The 24,435-nt window shown below is 48.2% G+C and overlaps 1 protein-coding gene across 1 annotated transcript; it reads right to left on the bottom strand.

Annotated features, from left to right (window-relative positions):
* Positions 1 to 862: 862 nt before the first annotated feature.
* On the bottom strand, positions 863 to 22,621 carry LOC115184296 (ligand-dependent nuclear receptor corepressor-like protein). The gene is made up of 7 exons (XM_029745326.1): positions 22,360 to 22,621; positions 13,425 to 13,490; positions 13,080 to 13,150; positions 11,816 to 11,942; positions 10,666 to 10,836; positions 9,600 to 9,681; positions 863 to 2,566 (listed from the first exon to the last, which is right to left on the bottom strand). The coding sequence occupies exons 1-7, from the start codon at positions 22,454 to 22,456 to the stop codon at positions 1,552 to 1,554; spliced, it is 1,629 nt and encodes a 542-aa protein (XP_029601186.1). The 5' UTR covers positions 22,457 to 22,621; the 3' UTR covers positions 863 to 1,551.
* Positions 22,622 to 24,435: the final 1,814 nt, after the last annotated feature.

Raw genomic sequence — 24,435 nt, 5'->3', positions numbered from 1 at the left:
ACATCTAACCCTGGCAGTCACATCTAACCCTGGTCGTCACATCTAACCCTGGTAGTCACATTTAACCCTAACCCTGGTAGTCACATCTAACCCTGGTAGTCACATCTAACCCTGGTATTCACATCTAACCCTGGTAGTCACATCTAACCCTGGTATTCACATCTAACCCTGGTAGTCACATCTAACCCTGGTAGTCACATTTAACCCTAACCCTGGTAGTCACATCTAACCCTGGTAGTCACATCTAACCCTGGTAGTCACATCTAACCCTGGTATTCACATCTAACCCTGGTGGTCACATCTAACCCTGGTGGTCACATCTAACCCTGGTAGTCACATCTAACCCTGGTGGTCACATCTAACCCTGGTAGTCACATCTAACCCTGGTATTCACATCTAACCCTGGTGGTCACATCTAACCCTGGTGGTCACATCTAACCCTGGTGGTCACATCTAACCCTGGTATTCACATCTAACCCTGGTGGTCACATCTAACCCTGGTGGTCACATCTAACCCTGGTATTCACATCTAACCCTGGTATTCACATCTAACCCTGGTGGTCACATCTAACCCTGGTAGTCACATCTAACCCTGGTGGTCACATCTAACCCTGGTATTCACATCTAACCCTGGTGGTCACATCTAACCCTGGTGGTCACATCTAACCCTGGTATTCACATCTAACCCTGGTGGTCACATCTAACCCTGGTGGTCACATCTAACCCTGGTATTCACATCTAACCCTGGTGGTCACATCTAACCCTGGTAGTCACATCTAACCCTGGCGGTCACATCTAACCCTGGCATTCACATCTAACCCTGGTATTCACATCTAACCCTGGTGGTCACATCTAACCCTGGTGGTCACATCTAACCCTGGTATTCACATCTAACCCTGGTAGTCATATCTAACCCTGGTATTCACATCTAACCCTGGTATTCACATCTAACCCTGGTGGTCACATCTAACCCTGGTGGTCACATCTAACCCTGGTGGTCACATCTAACCCTGGTAGTCATATCATTTATATCAAGGCTATTGAACCCTAGACCGAGAGGTCAGCAGTACCGCGGACTGTGATCATCCACTATGGGCCGTTTCCCAGACAACCCAGACTAGGAGATACCTGCCCTATGACTAGGTCCAGTACAGTGGACTCTCTGGCCCAATCAGTGACAAATTAACTACCAGGTAGACATGACAACCAGCTGACCCGAAGATTAGATTTAAAATAACACCTGACGTGTAGCGAAGAATGCCGTTCTTGTTTTATAGTCCACAATATTTCTGGGTAATATAACCTGGTCTGCATGGACTGGCTTGTGATTAACATCAAACCTGGGGACAATATGACACATAGGTCAAATACCTGGAGGTGTGCTTGATTTACCTCGATTAGGAAACAAATGGACCAGAAGTCCAGAAATCTACAAACTCCGCATGTCAAGCGAAACCAAAACCAAGCGCACCAAGTATTTATGAAAGCTGTATCGGACCAAGATCTACAAAACATTCTCCTGTTCTGCAGGAGGTCGAGGTTGAGAGGAGGTCAAGTGTTGTCGGTTCCAGACTCTAACGTTCTGTAGTCTAGAACCTCCCCGAGTCCGGTGGAACCGGCAGAGTCCAGCGGTTGCCGCGTGGTCGTCGTCGTGACGATGACGGGCCTCCTCTTCTTGGGCGGTATCTTGAGGGTTCCGTTGCGCTCTTTGACCTTGTACTCCAGCGTGCTGTGAGGTATCCCATAAACCACCTGGGCCTTGGAAACGCTCATCCCGCCCCCCGTCACCATGGCGATAGCCTCCTCTAGCAGGTCGTGGTCGTACTGCCGGTAGCGCCCGCGCTTCTTCCTGGATTGCTTGTTCTCCCCGCTACGCTCCGCCCCTTCCTCGGGATCGTCCAATGAGGAGCAGCGGTGGTGGGCGGGGCAGCGGGGTGAGAGGTCAGGTAGGTCGAGGGAAGGCAGGAGGGCGCGGTGAAGTCTCAGCGGAGATGAAGAGGTAGCAGCAATATTAGTGGTGGTGGTGGTGTTATGGTGTGGTGGGGGGTGGTAGTGCAGGGCCTCAGCCAGGCTGCAAGGCTCAGGGAGAAGGAGAGCTGGTCTGGAGCGCGATTTGACCTGGGGGATATGGAGGTAGAGATCCTCTCTGAGCTGGGGGGGTAGAGACCGGGACAAAGCCCTCTGCAGGACACGCTGGGTCAGACAGGACGAAGAGGAGGGAAGGAAGAACGTCTCTCCGTTCTCCTTCCTCGCTCCCAGCTCCGCCCAGGCCGCCACCCTCTGCAGCACCAGCCGCACCTCCTCGCCGCGCGCCGACGACATCACATCCCGTGAGGTCACATCCTCCCGCTGTATGGGGCCCAGGGCCTCTAGCTGTGAGCGCAGGATTCCAGGGGGGATCCCGTAGAGAAGAGCAGCTCTGTTCTCCTGAAGACGACCAGACCTCACGTCTCTCAGAGCCTTGGACAGCAGCCCCTCAGACAGCTCACTGGACCTCTGGGCGTGGTGTTCCTCGGTCTGGTACGACCCGGTCCTGGCTGCTCCCCAACGCTGCTGCTGCTGCCTCCTAGTGGGGGGAGGACCAAACACCACCGTCAGGATCAGGGAAGGGGTGAGGGAGGCGAGGGGAGGAGGGGCGATTCCTTTATGTCGTGTCGGTAACATCACTGCCACGGTCTGTCATGAGCTGACATCATCTGTGACGGCATTGTCTGTGACATCATCTCTGTGCGTCTGTCATATGAAGAGAGGGAGTGACATCATCTCTGTGCGTCTGTCATATGAAGAAAGGGCGTGACATCATCTCTGCGCGACTGTCATATGAAGAAAGGGCGTGACATCATCTCTGCGCGACTGTCATATGAAGAAAGGGCGTGACATCATCTCTGTGCGTCTTGTCATATGAAGAGAGGTTTGCAGTGCAGTTGATCACTGTCCAGTGTTTTGGTTAAAGGATCGACAACGTTATTAGAAACAGGAACAATCCAGTCTGAGAAGTTACTCTGTCCCTGTCCCTGTCCCTGTCCCTGTCCCTGTCCCTGTCTCTGTCCCTGTCTCTGTCCCTGTCTCTGTCTCTGTCTCATTCCCTGTCCCTGTCCCTGTCTCTGTCCCTGTCTCTGTCCCTGTCCCTGTCTCTGTCCCTGTCTCTGTCCCTGTCTCTGTCCCTGTCCCTGTCTCTCTCACCCCCCACAGTAACTAGTTCCACTCAAGTGATAAAAGAGTGAACCCCTTCACATAGCAACAACACACAGGGACACACAGCCACCCAGCCAGCCAGCCAGCCAGCCAGCCACCCAGCCAGACAGCCACCCAGCCAGCCAGACAGACAGCCAGCCACCCAGCCAGCCAGCCACCCAGCCAGCCAGCCACCCACCCAGCCAGCCAGCCACCCACCCAGCCAGCCAGCCAGACACCCAGCCAGCCAGCCACCCACCCAGCCAGCCAGACAGACAGACAGACAGACAGCCAGACAGCCAGCCAGCCACCCAGCCAGCCAGACAGACAGCCAGCCAGCCAGCCAGCCCTAGATAGACTGATACAGACCACCTAACACTGTCCCCACTACACCCACCCCTAGACAGACTACTGATACAGACCACCTAACACTGTCCCCACTACACCCACCCCTAGACAGACTGATACAGACCACCTAACACTGTCCCCACTACACCCACCCTAGACAGACTACTGATACAGACCACCTAACACTGTCCCCACTACACCCACCCCTAGACAGGACTGATACAGACCACCTAACACTGTCCCCACTACACCCACCCTAGACAGACTACTGATACAGACCACCTAACACTGTCCCCACTACACCCACCCCTAGACAGACTGATACAGACCACCTAACACTGTCCCCACTACACCCACCCCCTAGACAGACTACTGATACAGACCACCTAACACTGTCCCCACTACACCCACCCCTAGACAGACTGATACAGACCACCTAACACTGTCCCCACTACACCCATCCCTAGACAGACTACTGATACAGACCACCTAACACTGTCCCCACTACACCCACCCCTAGACAGACTGATACAGACCACCTAACACTGTCCCCACTACACCCACCCCTAGACAGACTACTGATACAGACCACCTAACACTGTCCCCACTACACCCCACCCCAAGACAGACTACTGATACAGACCACCTAACACTGTCCCCACTACACCCACCCCTAGACAGACTGATACAGACCACCTAACACTGTACCCACTACACCCACCCCTAGACAGACTGATACAGACCACCTAACACTGTCCCCACTACACCCACCGCTAGACAGACTACTGATACAGACCACCTAACACTGTCCCCACTACACCCACCCCTAGACAGACTGATACAGACCACCTAACACTGTCCCCACTACACACCCACCCCTAGACAGACTGATACAGACCACCTAACACTGTCCCCACTACACCCACCCCTAGACAGACTACTGATACAGACCACCTAACACTGTCCCCACTACACCCACCCCTAGACAGACTACTGATACAGACCACCTAACACTGTCCCCACTCAACACCCACCCCTAGACAGACTACTGGATACAGACCAACTAACACTGTTCCCCACTACACCCCACCCCTAGACAGACTGATAAAGACCACCTAACACTGTCCCCACTACACCCACCCCTAGAAAGACTGATACTGACCACCTAACACTGTCCCCCACTACACCCACCCCCTAGACAGACTACTGATACAGACCACCTAACACTGTCCCCACTACACCCCACCCTAGACAGACTGATACAGGACCACCTAACACTGTCCCCACTACACCCACCCCTAGACAGACTGATACAGACCACCTAACACTGTCCCCCACTACACCCACCCCTAGACAGACTGATACAGACCACCTAACACTGTCCCCCACTACACCCACCCCTAGACAGACTACTGATACAGACCACCTAACAATGTCCCCACTACACCCACCCCATAGACAGACTACAGATACAGACCACCTAACACTGTCCCCACTACACCCACCCCTAGACAGACTGATAAGACACACCTACAAACAACTGTCCCCCACCTACAAAACACACCCACCCTAGACAGACTGATACAGACCACCTAACACTGTCCCCACTACACCCACCCTAGAACAGACTGATACAGACCACCTAACACTGTCCCCACTACACCCCACCCCTAGACAGACTGATACAGACCACCTAACACTGTCCCCACTACACCCACCCCTAGACAGACTACTGATACAGACCACCTAACACTGTCCCCCACTACACCCACCCCTAGACAGACTACTGATACAGACCACCTAACACTGTCCCCACTACACCCCACCCCTAGACAGATACTGATACAGACCAACCTAACACTGTCCCCACTACACCCCACCCCTAGACAGACTACTGATACAGACCACCTAACACTGTCCCCACTACACCCACCCCTAGACAGACTACTGATACAGACCACCTAACACTGTCCCCACTACACCCACCCCTAGACAGACTACTGATACAGACCACCTAACACTGTCCCCACTACCCCCCACCCCTAGACAGACTACTGATACAGACCACCTAACACTGTCCCCCACTACACCCACCCCTAGACAGAATACTGATTACAGACCACCTAACACTGTCCCCACTACACCCACCCCTAGACAGACTACTGATACAGACCACCTAACACTGTCCCCACTACACCCACCCCTAGACAGACTACTGATACAGACCACCCTAACACTGTCCCCACTACACCCACCCCTAGACAGACTACTGATACAGACCACCTAAACACTGTCCCCACCACACCCCCCCCTAGACAGACCTGATACAGACCACCTAACACTGTCCCCACTACACCCACCCCTAGACAGACTGATACAGACCACCTAACACTGTCCCACTACACCCACCCCTAGACAGACTACTGATACAGACCACCTAACACTGTCCCCACTACACCCACCCTAGACAGACTGATACAGACCACCTAACACTGTCCCCACTACACCCACCCCTAGACAGACTGATACAGACCACTAACACTGCCACTACACCCACCCCTAGACAGACTGATACAGACCACCTAACACTGTCCCCACTACACCCACCCCAAGACAGATACTGGTACAGACCACCTAACACTGTCCCACTACACCCACCCTAGACAGACTGATACAGCCACCTAACACTGTCCCCACTACACCCACCCCTAGACAGATGATACAGACCACCTAACACTGTCCCCACTACACCCACCCCAAGACAGACTGGTACAGACCACCTAACACTGTCCCCACTACACCCACCCCTAGACAGATGATACAGACCACCTAAACACTGTCCCCACTACACCACCCTAGACAGACTGATACAGACCACTAAACACGTCCCCACTACACCCACCCCTAGACAGACTGATACAGACCACCTAACACTGTCCCCCACTACACCCACCCCTAGACAGACTATGATACAGACCACCAACACTGTCCCCACTACACCCCAACCTAGACAGACTGATACAGACCACCTAAAACTGTCCCACTACACCCACCCCTAGACAGACTGATACAGACCACTAACACTGTCCCCACTACACCCACCCTAGACAGACTACCTGATACAGACCACCTAACACTGTCCCCACTACCACCCACCCCTAGACAGACTACTGATACAGACCGCCTAACACTGTCCCCACTACACCCAACCCTAGACAGACTGATACAGACCACCTAACACTGTCCCCACTACACCCACCCCTAGACAGACTACTGATACAGACCACCTAACACTGTCCCCACTACACCCACCCCTAGACAGACTGATACAGACCACCTAACACTGTCCCCACTACACCCACCCCTAGACAGACTGATACAGACCACCTAACACTGTCCCCACTACACCCACCCCTAGACAGACTACTGATACAGACCACCTAACACTGTCCCCACTACAACCACCCCCTAGACAGACTACTGATACAGACCACCTAACACTGTCCCCACTACACCCACCCCTAGACAGACTACTGATACAGACCACCTAACACTGTCCCCACTACACCCACCCCTAGACAGACTACTGATACAGACCACCTAACACTGTCCCCACTACACCCACCCCTAGACAGACTGATACAGACCACCTAACACTGTCCCCACTACACCCACCCCTAGACAGACTGATACAGACCACCTAACACTGTCCCACTACACCCACCCCTAGACAGACTGATACAGACCACCTAACACTGTCCCACTACACCCACCCCTAGACAGACTGATACAGACCACCTAACACTGTCCCCACTACACCCACCCCAAGACAGACTACTGGTACAGACCACCTAACACTGTCCCCACTACACCCACCCCTAGACAGACTGATACAGACCACCTAACACTGTCCCCACTACACCCACCCCTAGACAGACTGATACAGACCACCTAACACTGTCCCCACTACACCCACCCCAAGACAGACTACTGGTACAGACCACCTAACACTGTCCCCACTACACCCACCCCTAGACAGACTGATACAGACCACCTAACACTGTCCCCACTACACCCACCCCTAGACAGACTACTGATACAGACCACCTAACACTGTCCCCACTACACCCACCCCTAGACAGACTACTGATACAGACCACCCTAACACTGTCCCCACTACACCCCACCCCTAGACAGACTGATACAGACCACCTAACACTGTCCCCCACTACACCCACCCTAGACAGACTGATACAGACCACCTAACACTGTCCCCACTACACCCACCCCTAGACAGACTACTGATACAGACCACCTAACACTGTCCCCACTACACCCACCCCTAGACAGACTACTGATACAGACCGCCTAACACTGTCCCCACTACACCCAACCCTAGACAGACTGATACAGACCACCTAACACTGTCCCCACTACACCCACCCCTAGACAGACTACTGATACAGACCACCTAACACTGTCCCCACTACACCCACCCCTAGACAGACTGATACAGACCACCTAACACTGTCCCCACTACACCCACCCCTAGACAGACTGATACAGACCACTAACACTGTCCCCACTACACCCACCCCTAGACAGACTGATACAGACCACCTAACACTGTCCCCACTACACCCACCCCTAGACAGACTGATACAGACCACCTAACACTGTCCCCACTACACCCACCCCTAGACAGACTGATACAGACCACCTAACACTGTCCCCACTACACCCACTCCTAGACAGACTACTGATACAGACCACCTAACACTGTCCCCACTACACCCACCCCTAGACAGACTGATACAGACCACCTAACACTGTCCCCACTACACCCACCCCTAGACAGACTGATACAGACCACCTAACACTGTCCCCACTACACCCACCCCTAGACAGACTACTGATACAGACCACCTAACACTGTCCCCACTACACCCACCCCTAGACAGACTGATACAGACCACCTAACACTGTCCCCACTACACCCACCCCTAGACAGACTACTGATACAGACCACCTAACACTGTCCCCACTACACCCACCCCTAGACAGACTGATACAGACCACCTAACACTGTCCCCACTACACCCACCCCTAGACAGACTGATACAGACCGCCTAACACTGTCCCCACTACACCCACCCCTAGACAGACTACTGATACAGACCACCTAACACTGTCCCCACTACACCCACCCCTAGACAGACTGATACAGACCACCTAACACTGTCCCCACTACACCCACCCCTAGACAGACTACTGATACAGACCACCTAACACTGTCCCCACTACACCCACCCCTAGACAGACTACTGATACAGACCACCTAACACTGTCCCCACTACACCCACCCCTAGACAGACTGATACAGACCACCTAACACTGTCCCCACTACACCACCCCTAGACAGACTGATACAGACCACCTAACACTGTCCCCACTACACCCACCCCTAGACAGACTACTGATACAGACCACCTAACCCTGTCCCCACTACACCCACCCCTAGACAGACTGATACAGACCACCTAACACTGTCCCCACTACACCCACCCCTAGACAGACTGATACAGACCACCTAACACTGTCCCCACTACACCCACCCCTAGACAGACTGATACAGACCACCTAACACTGTCCCCACTACACCCACCCCTAGACAGACTACTGATACAGACCACCTAACACTGTCCCCACTACACCCACCCCTAGACAGACTACTGATACAGACCACCTAACACTGTCCCCACTACACCCACCCCTAGACAGACTACTGATACAGACCACCTAACACTGTCCCCACTACACCCACCCCTAGACAGACTGATACAGACCACCTAACACTGTCCCCACTACTCTGAATTATGTCGTGTTTTTACCGTACAAGCGAAATAGTACGGTACTTAAAAGTGAAGTATTGTATTGTCAAGTAACGACGGCATCTATTGGCTATGCATATTTAGTAGCGTGCTAGTATGGACCAATGAGAGGAGAGACACTCACCCTGAGGCTTTGTGATTGGTGGGTGATGTGGAGTATGGACCAATGAGAGGAGAGACACTCACCCTGAGGCTTTGTGATTGGTGGGTGATGTGGAGGCCGAGCTTGCAGAGTTCCGCTTGGAGAGGTCGAGCACAGTGTCAGCTACTGGAGGGGGAATCACACAACTAGTCAGAGGTCAGACAACTAGTCAGACAACTAGTCAGAGGTCAGACAACTAGTCAGACAACTAGTCAGACAACTAGTCAGACAACTAGTCAGACAACTAGTCAAAGGTCAGACAACTAGTCAGACAACTAGTCAGAGGTCAGACAACTAGTCAGACAACTAGTCAGAGGTCAGTCAACTAGTCAGAGGTCAGACAACTAGTCAGACAGAGGTCAGACAACTAGTTAGAAATGTGTTGGTTCTAGGTCCTGTTGGGTTCTCTACCTGGTATTGGTTCTAGGTCCTGTTGGTTTCTATACCTGGTATTAGTTCTAAGTCCTGTTGGTTTCTATACCTGGTATTAGTTCTAAGTCCTGTCGGGTTCTCCACCTGGTATTTGTTCTAAGTCCTGTTGGGTTCCCTACCTGGTATTGGTTCTAAGTCCTGTCGGGTTCTCTACCTGGTATTGGTTCTAAGTCCTGTCGGGTTCTCTACCTGGTATTGGTTCTAAGTCCTGTTGCGTTCTCCACCTGGTATTGGTTCTAGGTCCTGTTGGGTTCTCTACCTGGTGTGGTTCTAGGTCCTGTTGGGTTCCCTACCTGATATTGGTTCTAAGTCCTGTCGGGTTCTCTACCTGGTATTGGTTCTAAGTCCTGTTGGGTTCCCTACCTGGTATTGGTTCTAAGTCCTGTCGGGTTCTCTACCTGGTATTGGTTCTAGGTCCTGTTGGGTTCCCTACCTGGTATTGGTTCTAGGTCCTGTTGGGTTCTCTACCTGGTATTGGTTCTAGGTCCTGTTGGGTTCTCTACCTGGTATTGGTTCTAGGTCCTGTTGGGTTCTCTACCTGGTATTGGTTCTAAGTCCTGTCGGGTTCTCTACCTGGTATTGGTTCTAGGTCCTGTTGGGTTCTCTACCTGGTATTGGTTCTAAGTCCTGTCGGGTTCTCTAGCCGGTATTGGTTCTAAGTCCTGTCGGGTTCTCTACCTGCTGTGGGTTCCTCCTCCTGGTTCCGTGTCACAGTGAGGTCTAGAGGCGTGTCGGTAGAGGTGGTGAGGCGCGTCTTGGAGGCGTACTCCGTAGCAAACTGCCGGACCATCCTCCTCATCAGCTCCTGGGCCACCAGAGGGACGTCGGGGTCCCCGCCGGACGCCAGCTCTGGCACGGACAGACAATCAATCAATCACCGTCTACGTACATTTCTCTAGCGTGTATAAAACCAGGTAGCTAACGATGCTACGTTAGCGTTGTTTAGCATTTAAGAGTGTAAATGCCAGGCGTTCGATGCTACGTTAGCGTTGTTAAGCATTAAGAGTGTAAATGCCAGGCGTTCGATGCTACGTTAGCGTTGTTAAGCATTAAGAGTGTAAATGCCAGGCATTCGATGCTACGTAGCGTTGTTAGCATTAAGAGTGTAAATGCCAGGCGTTCGATGCTACGTAGCGTTGTTAGCATTAAGAGTGTAAATGCCAGGCGTTCGATGCTACGTTAGCGTTGTTAAGCATTAAGAGTGTAAATGCCAGGCGTTCGATGCTACGTAGCGTTGTTTAGCATTTAAGAGTGTAAATGCCAGGCGTTCGATGCTACGTAGCGTTGTTTAGCATTAAGAGTGTAAATGCCAGGCGTTCGATGCTACATAGCGTTGTTAGTATTAAGAGTGTAAATGCCAGGCGTTCGATGCTACGTTAGCGTTGTTAAGCATTAAGAGTGTAAATGCCAGGCGTTCGATGCTACGTAGCGTTGTTTAGCATTTAAGAGTGTAAATGCCAGGCGTTCGATGCTACGTAGCGTTGTTAAGCATTAAGAGTGTAAATGCTACGTTAGCGTTGTTAAGCATTAAGAGTGTAAATGCCAGGCGTTCGATGCTACGTTAGCGTTGTTAAGCATTAAGAGTGTAAATGCCAGGCGTTCGATGCTACGTTAGCGTTGTTAAGCATTAAGAGTGTAAATGCCAGGCGTTCGATGCTACATAGCGTTGTTAAGCATTAAGAGTGTAAATGCCAGGCGTTCGATGCTACGTAGCGTTGTTAGCATTAAGAGTGTAAATGCCAGGCGTTCGATGCTACGTTAGCGTTGTTAGCATTTAAGAGTGTAAATGCCAGGCGTCGTCTCTGTTCTAGTTGGACTGGGGACTCACCCTTCTTATGGAACACGGCGTGAAGGAACCTGTGAGCTGATAGGCTGCTGTCTGAGAGGGAGGCGGCTTGGGAGGGCGTGTTGTCTGAGGGGGAGGGCAGGGGGGAGGCGGCCACCGGGACATGGTCCTGTTAGAGGAGGAAGAGACAATGACGTCGCTAACGCGTCATAACAAACCACACCAATGCTGTAGGGCGCGTTCCAGTGCCCGGACGGCGCAGACGCCTGCCAGATCCATAATATTTATGTATCAGCTAACCGCGTCATAAATCCGTGATGCAACGTCTGAGCAGCGGAACACAACCAACGTCGCCTGAATGACAACAGCTCCAAACATTCAGTGACTGACAGAGAAACTCAGTAAAGTTGATATAGTTGAACTAAACTGAAGCCGTTTCCGTGAGAGCTGGAACTAACTGAAGGCGTTTCCGTGAGAGCTGGAACTAACTGAAGGGGTTTCCGTGACAGCTGGAACTAACTGAAGGCGTTTCCGTGACAGCTGGAACTAACTGAAGCCGTTTCCGTGACAGCTGGAACTAACTGAAGCCGTTTCCGTGAGAGCTGGAACTAACTGAAGGGGTTTCCGTGACCGCTGGAACTAACTGAAGGCGCTTCCGTGAGAGCTGGAACTTAACTGAAGGCGTTTCCGTGACAGCTGGAACTAACTGAAGGTGTTTCCGTGACAGCTGGAACTAACTGAAGGCGTTTCCGTGACAGCTGGAACTAACTGAAGGCGTTTCCGTGACAGCTGGAACTAACTGAAGGCGTTTCCGTGACAGCTGGAACTAACTGAAGGCGTTTCCGTGACAGCTGGAACTAACTGAAGGTGTTTCCGTGACAGCTGGAACTAACTGAAGGCGTTTCCGTGACAGCTGGAACTAACTGAAGGCGTTTCCGTGAGAGCTGGAACTAACTGAAGGCGTTTCCGTGACAGCTGGAACTAACTGAAGCGTTTCCGTGACAGCTGGAACTAACTGAAGCGTTTCCGTGACAGCTGGAACTAACTGAAGCGTTTCCGTGAGAGCTGGAACTAACTGAAGGCGTCTCCGTGACAGCTGGAACTAAACTGAAGGTGTTTCCGTGACAGCTGGAACTAACGGAAGGCGTTTCCGTGACAGCTGGAAGTAAACTGAAGGTGTTTCCGTGACAGCTGGAACTAACGGAAGGCGTTTCCGTGACAGCTGGAACTAACGGAAGGCGTTTCCGTGACAGCTGAAAGTAAATCAAGACAGAAAATAGCAGTCCGTTTGTATCATGAAACTTACATTGATCAGCAGACTGCAGAAGGAACAACTGGCCTTCACTGCCCAGTCCTCAAGCTCCTCTGGTTCACAGTCTGGAAACACACACACACACACACACACACACACACACACACACACACACACACACACACACACACACACAATAAAGTCTCAGTCGCACCAACTGGGAGCAAACACGTGTAAACACACACACGATTACGTCAAAGACAAGACTCATGTATAACACAAAATACTTGTACGCAAATACACACACACACCACACACACACACACACACACACACACACACACACACACACACACACACACACACACACACACACCACACACACACACTGACACTCACCATCAAAAATATTGAGGTCTCTGAGTAGTAATGGGCCATAGATTCCCTCCAGGATGCTCTCGAACCCTGGAATACAAAGGAATACACTATCAACGACAGGTAGCCTAGTGGTTAGAGGAGGAGGCAGGTAGCCTAGTGGTTAGAGGAGGCAGGTAGCCTAGTGGTTAGAGGAGGAGGCAGGTAGCCTAGTGGTTAGAGGAGGAGGCAGGTAGCCTAGTGGTTAGAGGAGGAGGCAGGTAGCCTAGTGGTTAGAGGAGGAGGCAGGTAGCCTAGTGGTTAGAGGAGGCAGGTAGCCTAGTGGTTAGAGGAGGCAGGTAGCCTAGTGGTTAGAGGAGGAGGCAGGTAGCCTAGTGGTTAGAGGAGGAGGCAGGTAGCCTAGTGGTTAGAGGAGGAGGCAGGTAGCCTAGTGGTTAGAGGAGGCAGGTAGCCTAGTGGTTAGAGGAGGCAGGTAGCCTTGTGGTTAGAGGAGGAGGCAGGTAGCCTAGTGGTTAGAGGAGGAGGCAGGTAGCCTAGTGGTTAGAGGAGGAGGCAGGTAGCCTAGTGGTTAGAGGAGGAGGCAGGTAGCCTAGTGGTTAGAGGAGGAGGCAGGTAGCCTAGTGGTTAGAGGAGGAGACAGGTAGCCTAGTGGTCAGAGGAGGCAGGTAGCCTAGTGGTTAGAGGAGGCGGGTAGCCTAGTGGTTAGAGGGGAGGCAGGTAACCTAGCGGTTAGAGGAGGCAGGTAGCCTAGTGGTTAGAGGAGGAGGCAGGTAGCCTAGTGGTTAGAGGAGGCAGGTAGCCTAGTGGTTAGAGGAGGAGGCAGGTAGCCTAGTGGTTAGAGGCAGGTAGCCTAGTGGTTAGAGGAGGAGGCAGGTAGCCTAGTGGTTAGAGGAGGAGGCAGGTAGCCTAGTGGTTAGAGGAGGAGGCAGGTAGCCTAGTGGTTAGAGGAGGAGGCAGGTAGCCTAGTGGTTAGAGGAGGCAGGTAGCCTAGTGGTTAGAGGAGGCAGGTAGCCTAGTGGTTAGAGGAGGAGGCAGGTAGCCTAGTGGTTAGAGGAGGAGGCAGGTAGCCTAGTGGTTAGAGGAGGCAGGTAACCTAGTGGTTAGAGGAGGCAGGTAGCCTAGTGGTTAGAGGAGGAGGCAGGTAGCCTAGTGGTTAGAGGAGGCAGGTAGCCTAGTGGTTAGAGGAGGCAGGTAGCCTAGTGGTTAGAAGAGGAGGCAGGTAGCCTAGTGGTTAGAGGAGGCAGGTAGCCCAGTGGTTAGAGGAGGCAGGTAGCCTAGTGGTTAGAAGAGGAGGCAGGTAGCCTAGTGGTTAGAGGAGGAGGCAGGTAGCCTAGTGGTTAGAGGAGGAGGCAGGTAGCCTAGTGGTTAGAGGAGGCAGGTAGCCTAGTGGTTAGAGGAGGCAGGTAGCCTAGTGGTTAGAGGAGGCAGGTAGCCTAGTGGTTAGAGAGTTGGGCCAGTAACCGAAAGGTTGCTGGATCGAATCCCCAGAGCTGACAAGGTAAAAATCTGTCGTTCTGCCTCCTGAACAAGGCAGTTAAACCCCACTATTCCCCGGTAGGCCGTCATTATAAATAAGAATGTAGGACTGGTCCACCCCTCAGAGCCTGGTTCCTCTCTAGGTTTCTAATCTCCACCCCTCAGAGCCTGGTTCCTCTCTAGGTTTCTAATCTCCACCCCTCATAGCCTGGTTCCTCTCTAGGTTTCTAATCTCCACCCCTCAGAGCCTGGTTCCTCTCTAGGTTTCTAATCTCCACCCGGCACAGCCAGAAGAGGACTGGTCCACCCCTCAGAGCCTGGTTCCTCTCTAGGTTTCTAATCTCCACCCGGCACAGCCAGAAGAGGACTGGTCCACCCCTCAGAGCCTGGTTCCTCTCTAGGTTTCTTCCTAGGTTCTGGCCTTTCTAGGGAGTTTTTCCTAGCCACCGTGCTTCTACACCTGCATTGCTTGGTGTTTGGGGTTTTAGGCTGGGTTTCTGTACAGCACTTTGAGATATCAGCTGATGTAAGAAGGGCTTTATAAATACATTTGATTTGATTTGAACATTTCTTTAAATTGACAATTCTGTTAACTGTCTTGTGCAAGATTTAAATTGACACAAAACCTGTTAGCCTAAGGTGTCAGCTAGAGATAACGTGCAGGTGCATGCTGGGATTTGTAGTTTTGCATGATGTCTACTTTGATACTAATTAATTAGCATTGTAGAATCAGAGTAAATAGAGACTAATATATTGATAAAAGTCACCTTGTCGTAGAGAGATTTACACGGTTATCAAAACGTCACGTCAGGGTTAAACCGAAACAAAACACAGACCTTATTTGAAGTGTTTCTAAAATCCCCCTATGGGGAAAAAAACAAATGGTGGGGGAAAAAAAGATTGGAATCATTTCCCTGTTTGACCGCTAGGTTTTATGGGTATTATGACACCTCCACTGTGGGACTCTATAGTACCAACGTAAAGTAACATATCATACTAAATGGAGTGGATGTGTGTAAAAAAATAAATAATAATAATAATAATTCTAAATCAAAAGCAATCAACGGATAAGAACAGAACATTTAGAGCGAATGATTGGGCCGCGTCTCTGGCAACTGAACCAATAGAACGAACGACCAGCCGTCTTGGGTGGCAACCCTAGATTTGTGTTGGGTGTGATAGACTACATCCTGTTTGCTGAGTAGGGTGTTGGGGGCTATTTTGTAAATGACGTCGCCGAAGTCAAGGATCGGTAGGATAGTCAGTTTTACGAGGGTATGTTTGGCAGCATGAGTGAAGGATGCTTTGTTTGCGAAATAGGAAGACGATTCTAGATTTAACTTTGGATTGGAGATGATTGATGTGAGTCTGGAAGGAGAGTTTACAGTCTAACCAGACACCTAGGTATTTGTAGTTGTCCACATATTCTAAGTCAGAACCGTCCAGAGTAGTGATGCTGGACGGGCGGGCAGGTGTAGGCAGCGGTCGGTTGAAGAGCATGCATTTAGTTTTACTTGCATTTAAGAGCAGTTGGAGACCACGGAAGGAGAGTTGTATGGCATTGAAGCTCGTCTGGAGGGTTAGTTAACACAGTATCCAAAGAGGGGCCAGAAGTATACAGAATGGTGTCGTCTGCGTAGAGGTGGATCAGGGAATCACCAGCAGCAAGAGCGACATCATTGATATATACAGAGAAAAGAGTCGGCCCGAGAATTTAACCCTGTGGCACCCCCATAGAGACTGCCAGAGGTCCGGACAACAGGCCATCCGATTTGACACATTGAACTCTATCAGAGAAGTAGTTGGTGAACCAGGCGAGGCAGTAATTTGAGAAACTAAGGCTATTGAGTCTACCGATAAGAATGCGGTGATTGACAGAGTCGAAAGCCTTGGCCAGGTCGATGAAGACAGCTGCACAGTATTGTCTTTTATCGATGGCGGGTTATGATATCATTTAGGACCTTGAGCGTGGCTGAGATGCACCCATGACCAGCTCGGAAACCGGATTGCACAGCGGAGAAGGTACGGTGGGATTCGAAATGGTCGGTGATCTGTTTATTAACTTGGCTTTCAAAGACTTTAGAAAAACAGGGTAGGATAGATATGGGTCTGTAGCAGTTTGGGTCTAGAGTGTCTACCCCTTTGAAAAAGGGGGGATGACAGCTGCAGCTTTCCAATCTTTAGGGATCTCGGACGATACGAAAGAGAGGTTGAACAGGCTGGTAATATGGGGTTGCAACAATTTGCGGCGGATAGTTTTAGAAAGAGAGGGTCTAGATTGTCTAGCCCAGCTGATTTGTAGCGGGTCCAGGTTTTGCAGCTCTTTCAGAACATCTGCGATCTGGATTTGGGTGAAGGAGAAGCTGGGGAGGCTTGGGCATGTAGCTGCAGGGGGTGCGGAGCTGTTGGCCGGGGTTGGGGTAGCCAGGAGGAAAGCATGGCCAGCCGTAGAGAAATGTAACAGTTTGGGTCTAGAGTGTCTCCACCCCCCCCCCCCTTTTTTTTAAAGAGAACTTCTGTTTGTTGTTGTTGAGGCCTTGTGTTATTATTATTATGCAGTTATTAAAATGGACATGTTTTAGTTAATTGAATTGGCAGTTATCAAAAGCTCTATCGCGATTTCCGATCGGTTGTTATTAAAACGCATTGTATTGACGTTAACAGTTGTCAGATTAGGCTACAGGTTAAACATAAAATAAACAAATAAATAAACAAATAAACAAACACTGGCTGTTGTTAACAAGCACCCTCAGGTCCTATACATAGTATTTAATATTTAATGAAGTGATTGAAATGACCTCCATCCTCAATAGTCTATTCCAGTATAACTACTGTGAACAAAACAAGCATCTAAACAACAAAAATAACGATGCAAGCTGCTAAATCATTCAGTTCGCATCTTGACTACTGTAGACTATCTGAAACAAGATGTAGGCCTCGTGTGTGTGTGTGTATCATGTGTTGGTTATGTCTCTGAAACAAGATGTAGGCCTCGTGTGTGTGTGTGTGTGTGTGTGTGTATCATGTGTTGGTTATGTCTCTGAAACAAGATGTAGGCCTCGTGTGTGTGTGTGTATCATGTGTTGGTTATGTCTCTGAAACAAGATGTAGGCCTCGTGTGTGTGTGTGTGTGTGTGTGTATGTGTTGTTTATGCCTATTCGAAATGACAAGTCAATCTCGCAAATGGGCCATTTATAACTGTTTGTAGTCTTAACATGGTGGTTTGTTTTATGTGGCCCATATACACCAGGGCTAACGGCTGTATCCAGGCACTTTGTATTGGTATTTTGGTAGTTTACTAGGATCCCCATTAGCGGTTGCAAACGTAGCAGCTACTCTTCCTGGGGTTCCACACAAAACATCAATAGACAAGAACAGCTCAAGGACAGAACTACATGCATTTATAAAAAGGCACACGTAGCCTACATATCAATACATACACACAAACTATCTAGGTCCAATAGGGGAGAGGCTTTCTGCAGTGAAGGTGTTGCTTTACCTGTTTTATGAAACCAGGTTTGCTGTTTTATTTAAAGCAATATGAGATGGATTGGAGTCCCATGCAATAAGGGCTCTATATAATACCGTACGCTTTTCTTGAATTTGTTCTGGATTTGGGGACTGTGAAAAGACCCCTGGTGGCATGTCTGACTATGCAAACAATTTGTGATTTTCAACACATTAATGTTTCTTATAAAAGAAACAAGAAGTGTTGCAGTCAGTCTCTCCTCAACTCTCAGCCAAGAGAGAGAGACTGGGCATCCATAGTATTTATATCAACCCCTCTGATTACAATGAAGAGCAAAACGTGCCGCTGTGTTCTGGGCCAGCTGCACTTGACTTTAAGCATCATGCTTAAAGTCAATTTATCCTTGATTCGAAAATGTGGTCGGAGGCGCCATATGGAGGTAGTGAGGCAATTGCGGAGGGCAAATTGAAGTCAATACCACATCACTCCCAAATGTTGTTATGATGCGGAGGGCTCCGTATCGACATGACAGGTCAATGGTAGGTGGGGGGGGCGGGATTTCCTGTATAAACACAAACTCACTTCCTTCACAACAGCTCTGCGATGTCCTTGACTTCTGCTGAGGCTATATCACAGGAAATGCTGTTTGGACACTGCAGACATTTATTTGACCATGCAGAGCCTTTAAAGAACAAACCCTTAACCGTGATTTATTGGCCATATACCCTCATGCCTTATTTCTTAAATTAAATCGACATACATGGATGGGATTAAAAATCTGGTGAGTTTAAATAAAAAGTGATTTATATTTTCTCTTGGCGACATAGTCAACATTTGTTTATTAATAAGTTTACAATAATTATTTTAATGAAAAAAAGAAATTTTGCTTCCAACATTATTACAAGTTTAGTCGATATTCCTTAAATTTTGCGCGATAACATTATGGGGGAAAAAGTGTTTATTGTACAAATGTGGCAACTCCTCTCTCCTCTCTTTTGGCAGATCATTTGGTTAAATATTTGTACTTGACCTGGCAACCCTATTGGTAACATTAGCTAGCTAGCTAAAGTTACGCTCATACCCCCTTCCCCAAAATAACCTAAACACTAGCCGGGTATAAATCACGGTTGTCAATGTCTAGCTACATATTTAACAGCTGGCTAACTAACATAACCTACAAAACAACTGTATAGCAAGAAACTGTTATTCTAACACATTTACTAACCATTAACGTTAGCTAACGTTAGCTATACAGATTAGCATGAAATGTCTTTATCTATTTGAAATGTTTTCTTGTTCATTTCTAATGTTTTTTTGCTTGTTCATGTTTTTGTCTTCTCACTTTTTTTTGTTTGTTTGTTTATTTCCCTTGTTTTGCCAATGTAAACATGTTTCCCCCCATGACAATAAAGCCTCTTGACTCGAACGGTAGCTAGTAATAGTAACCATAACAACACGGTAGCTAGTTATAGTAACCATAACAACACGGTAGCTAGTTATAGTAACCATAACAACACGGTAGCTAGTTATAGTAAGCATAACAACACGGTAGCTAGTAATAATAACCATAACAACACGGTAGCTAGTAATAATAACCATAACAACACGGTAGCTAGTTATAGTAACCATAACAACACGGTAGCTAGTTATAGTAAGCATAACAACACGGTAGCTAGTTATAGTAAGCATAACAACACGGTAGCTAGTTATAGTAAGCATAACAACACGGTAGCTAGTAATAGTAAGCATAACAACACGGTAGCTAGTTATAGTAAGCATAACAACACGGTAGCTAGTAATAGTAACCATAACAACACGGTAGCTAGTTATAGTAAGCATAACAACACGGTAGCTAGTTATAGTAAGCATAACAACACGGTAGCTAGTAATAGTAACCATAACAACACGGTAGCTAGTTATAGTAAGCATAACAACACGGTAGCTAGTTATAGTAAGCATAACAAACACGGTAGCTGGTAATAATAACCATAACAAACACGGTAGCTAGTAATAGTAACCATAACAACACGGTAGCTAGTTATAGTAACCATAACAGCACGGTAGCTAGTAATAGTAACCATAACAACACGGTAGCTAGTAATAGTAACCATAACAACACGGTAGCTAGTAATAGTAACCATAACAACACGGTAGCTAGTTATAGTAACCATAACAACACGGTAGCTAGTTATAGTAACCATAACAAACACGGTAGCTAGTAATAGTAACCATAACAACACGGTAGCTAGTAATAATAACCATAACAAACACGGTAGCTAGTAATAGTAACCATAACAACACGGTAGCTAGTAATAATAACCATAACAAACACGGTAGCTAGTTATAGTAACCATAACAACACGGTAGCTAGTTATAGTAACCATAACAACACGGTAGCTAGTTATAGTAACCATAACAACACGGTAGTTAGTAATAGTAACCATAACAAACACGGTGGCTAGTAATAGTAACCATAACAACACGGTAGCTAGTTATAGTAACCATAACAACACGGTAGCTAGTTATAGTAACCATAACAACACGGTAGCTAGTTATAGTAACCATAACAACACGGTAGCTAGTTATAGTAACCATAACAAACACGGTAGCTAGTAATAGTAACCATAACAACACGGTAGCTAGTAATAATAACCATAACAAACACGGTAGCTAGTTATAGTAACCATAACAACACGGTAGCTAGTTATAGTAACCATAACAACACGGTAGCTAGTTATAGTAACCATAACAAACACGGTAGCTAGTAATAGTAACCATAACAACACGGTAGCTAGTTATAGTAAGCATAACAAACACGGTAGCTAGTAATAATAACCATAACAAACACGGTAGCTAGTAATAGTAACCATAACAACACGGTAGCTAGTTATAGTAACCATAACAGCACAGTAGCTAGTTATAGTAACCATAACAACAGGGTAGCTAGTAATAACAACCATAACAAACACGGTAGCTAGTAATAGTAACCATAACAACACGGTAGCTAGTAATAGCAACCATAACAACACGGTAGCTAGTAATAGCAACCATAACAAACACGGTAGCTAGTAATAGTAACCATAACAACACGGTAGCTAGTAATAGCAACCATAACAAACACGGTAGCTAGTAATAGTAACCATAACAACACGGCAGCTAGTTATAGTAACCATAACAAACACGGTAGCTAGTTATAGTAACCATAACAACACGGTAGCTAGTTATAGTAACCATGACAACACGGTAGCTAGTTATAGTAACCATAACAAACACGGTAGCTAGTTATAGTAACCATAACAAACACGGTAGCTAGTTATAGCAACCATAACAAACACCGTAGCTAGTTATAGTAACCATAACAAACACGGTAGCTAGTTATAGTAACCATAACAACACGGTAGCTAGTTATAGTAACCATAACAAACACGGTAGCTAGTTATAGCAACCATAACAAACACCGTAGCTAGTAATAGCATGCTAGCTAGCTAGTTGGATTAGGTTAGCTAGCTACCGTGATGTTATGGTTATTATTACTAGCTATCGTTCGAGTCAAGAGGCTTTATTGTCATGGGGGGAAACATGTTTAACATTGCCAAAACAAGTGAAATAAACAAACAAACAAAAGTGAGAAGACAAAAACATGAACAAAAACCCCCCAGAAATGAACAAGAAAACATAAAGACATGTCATGCTAGTTAGCATGCTATAAATCATGGATTATATTTCTGCAGGGGGAGGGAGGGTTTACATTGGTGGGGGGAAAACCAAGACAAGGACAAAGAGAAATGGAGCTAACCGACATGCTAACGTTAGTTACCTGCACTTAATAATAAGACAGCTTGCTAATAAAAGCTGTAACGTTAGCATTAGCCGCTAACGTTACAGCTAAACCGGGTTTAAACTCTTCGTTGAGGAGCTTCCCTTTGTACTTTGGGGATATGCAATAAAATCACTTCCAAAGCCATTTTAAAAAGAAAGAGAGGAAAAGAGAGAGATGTCGAGGATCTTCTTACCGACGCAGTTGATCAGTTTGTGTCTCCAGGTATCGAGTTCCCGCCGGAATCCTTTCCTTTCTACGGTGCATTTGGAGCTGCGGCACTGGGCAGCCATTCTCTCTGCCTCCTCCTTTCCCCCTGCTCTCTCTCTCTCTCGGTGTCGGTCTCTCGGTCTCTCGGTGTCTCTCGGTCTCGGTGTCTGCGTGACGTCAACAGGAGTCGACCTCTGCTCATCAAGACTGGCATTCTCTCTCTCTCTCTCTCTCTCTCTCTCTCTCTCTCTCTCTCTCACTTTCTCTCTTTCTCTCTCTCTCTTTCTCTCTCTCTCTCTCTCTGTCTCTCTCTGTCTCTCTCACTTTCTCTCTCTCTCTCTCTTTCTCTCTCTCTCTTTCTCTCTCTCTCTTTCTCTCTCTCTCTCTCCTTTCTCTCTTTCTCTCTCTGTCTCTCTCACTCTCTCTCTCTCTCTTTCTCTCTTTCTCTCTCGGTCTCTCTCACTCTCTCTCTCTCTCTCTCTCTCTCTCTTTCTCTCTCTGTCTCTCTGTCTCTCTCTTTCTCTCTTTCAATTCAAGTTTAATGTATGGTGCTTTATTGGTATGGGAAACATATGTTTACATTGCCAAAGAAAACAAGAACAGTAAATATTACACTCACAAAAGTTCCAAAAGAATAAAGACATTTCAAATGTCATATTATGTGCAAATAGTTAATATACAAAAGTACAAATGTACAAAAGGGAAAATAAATAAACATAAATATGGGTTGTATTTACAATGGTGTTTGTTCTTCACTGGTTGACCTTTTCTTGTGGCAACAGGTCACACATCTTGCTGCTGTGACGGATCACTGTGGTATTTCACCCAGTAGATATGGGAGTTTATCAGAATTGGGTTTGTTTTCAAATTCTTTGTGTATCTGTGTAATCTGAGGGAAATATGTGTCTCTAATATGGTCATACATTTGGCAGGAAGTTAGGAAGTGCAGCTCAGTTTCCACCTCATTTTGTGGGCAGTGTTGCACATAGCCTGTCTTCTCTTGAGAGCCAGGTCTGCCTGCGGCGGCCTTTCTCAATAGCAAGGCTCTGCTCTCTGAGTCTGTACATAGTCAAAGCTTTCCTTAAGTTTGGGTCAGTCACAGTGGTCAGGTATTCTGCCACTGTGTACTCTCTGTTTAGGGACAAATAGCATTCTAGTTTGCTCAGTTTTTTTGTTAATTCTTTCCAATGTGTCAAGTAATTATCTTTTTGTTTTCTCATGATTTGGTTGGGTCTAATTGTGTTGCTGTCCTGGGGCTCTGTGGGGTCTGTTTGTGTTTGTGAACAGAGCCCCAGGACCAGCTTGCTTAGGGGACTCTTCTCCAGGTTCATCTCTCTGTAGGTGATGGCTTTGTTATGGAAGGTTTGGGAATCGCTTCCTTTTAGGTGGTTGTAGAATTTAATAGTTATTTTCTGGGTTTTGATAATTAGCGGGTATCGGCCTAATTCTGCTCTGCATGCATTATTTGTTGTTTTACGTTGTACACAGAGGATATTTATGCAGAATTCTGCATGCAGAGTGTCAATTTGGTGTTTGTCCTATTTTGTGAATTCTTGGTTGGTGAGCGGACCCCAGACCTCACAACCATAAAGGGCAATGGGTTCTAGCAACGAACCGCCCTTGCTGTCTCTGCCTGGCCGGTTCCCCTCTCTCCACTGGGATTCTCTGCCTCTAACCCTATTACAGGGGCTGAGTCACTGACTTACTGGTGTTCTTCCATGCCGTCCCTAGGAGGGGTGCGTCACTTGAGTAGGTTGAGTCACTGACGTGGTCTTCCTGTCTGGGTTGGCGCCCCCCCCCCCCCTTGGGTTGTGCCGTGGGGGAGATCTTTGTGGGCTATACTCGGCCTTGTCTCAGGATGGTAAGTTGGTGTTTGAAGATATCCCTCTAGTGGTGTGGGGGGCTGTGCTTTGGCAAAGTGGGTGGGGTTATATCCTGCCTGTTTGGCTCTGTCCGGGGGTATCATTGGATGGGGCCACAGTGTCTCCTGACCCCTCCTGTCTCAGCCTCCAGTATTTATGCTGCAGTAGTTTATGTGTCGGGGGGCTAGGGTCAGTCTGTT

The sequence above is a fragment of the Salmo trutta genome, unplaced genomic scaffold (genome assembly GCF_901001165.1).
Source record: "Salmo trutta unplaced genomic scaffold, fSalTru1.1, whole genome shotgun sequence".
Classification (NCBI taxonomy): Eukaryota; Metazoa; Chordata; class Actinopteri; order Salmoniformes; family Salmonidae; genus Salmo; species Salmo trutta.
Note: the sequence above shows the minus strand (reverse complement) of the source record. Positions and strands in the feature narration are given on the sequence as shown.

Coding starts and splice junctions, on each gene's coding strand:
- LOC115184296 (XM_029745326.1), bottom strand. CDS start 22,456: ATGGCTGCCCAGTGCCGCAGCTCCAAATGCACCGTAGAAAGGAAAGGA. Junction 9,682..10,665: donor GGAGGAGGAACCCACAGCAG/GTAGAGAACCCG, acceptor TTCCCCCTCCAG/TAGCTGACACTGTGCTCGAC. Junction 2,567..9,599: donor ACCAATCACAAAGCCTCAGG/GTGAGTGTCTCT, acceptor TCCCCCCACTAG/GAGGCAGCAGCAGCAGCGTT.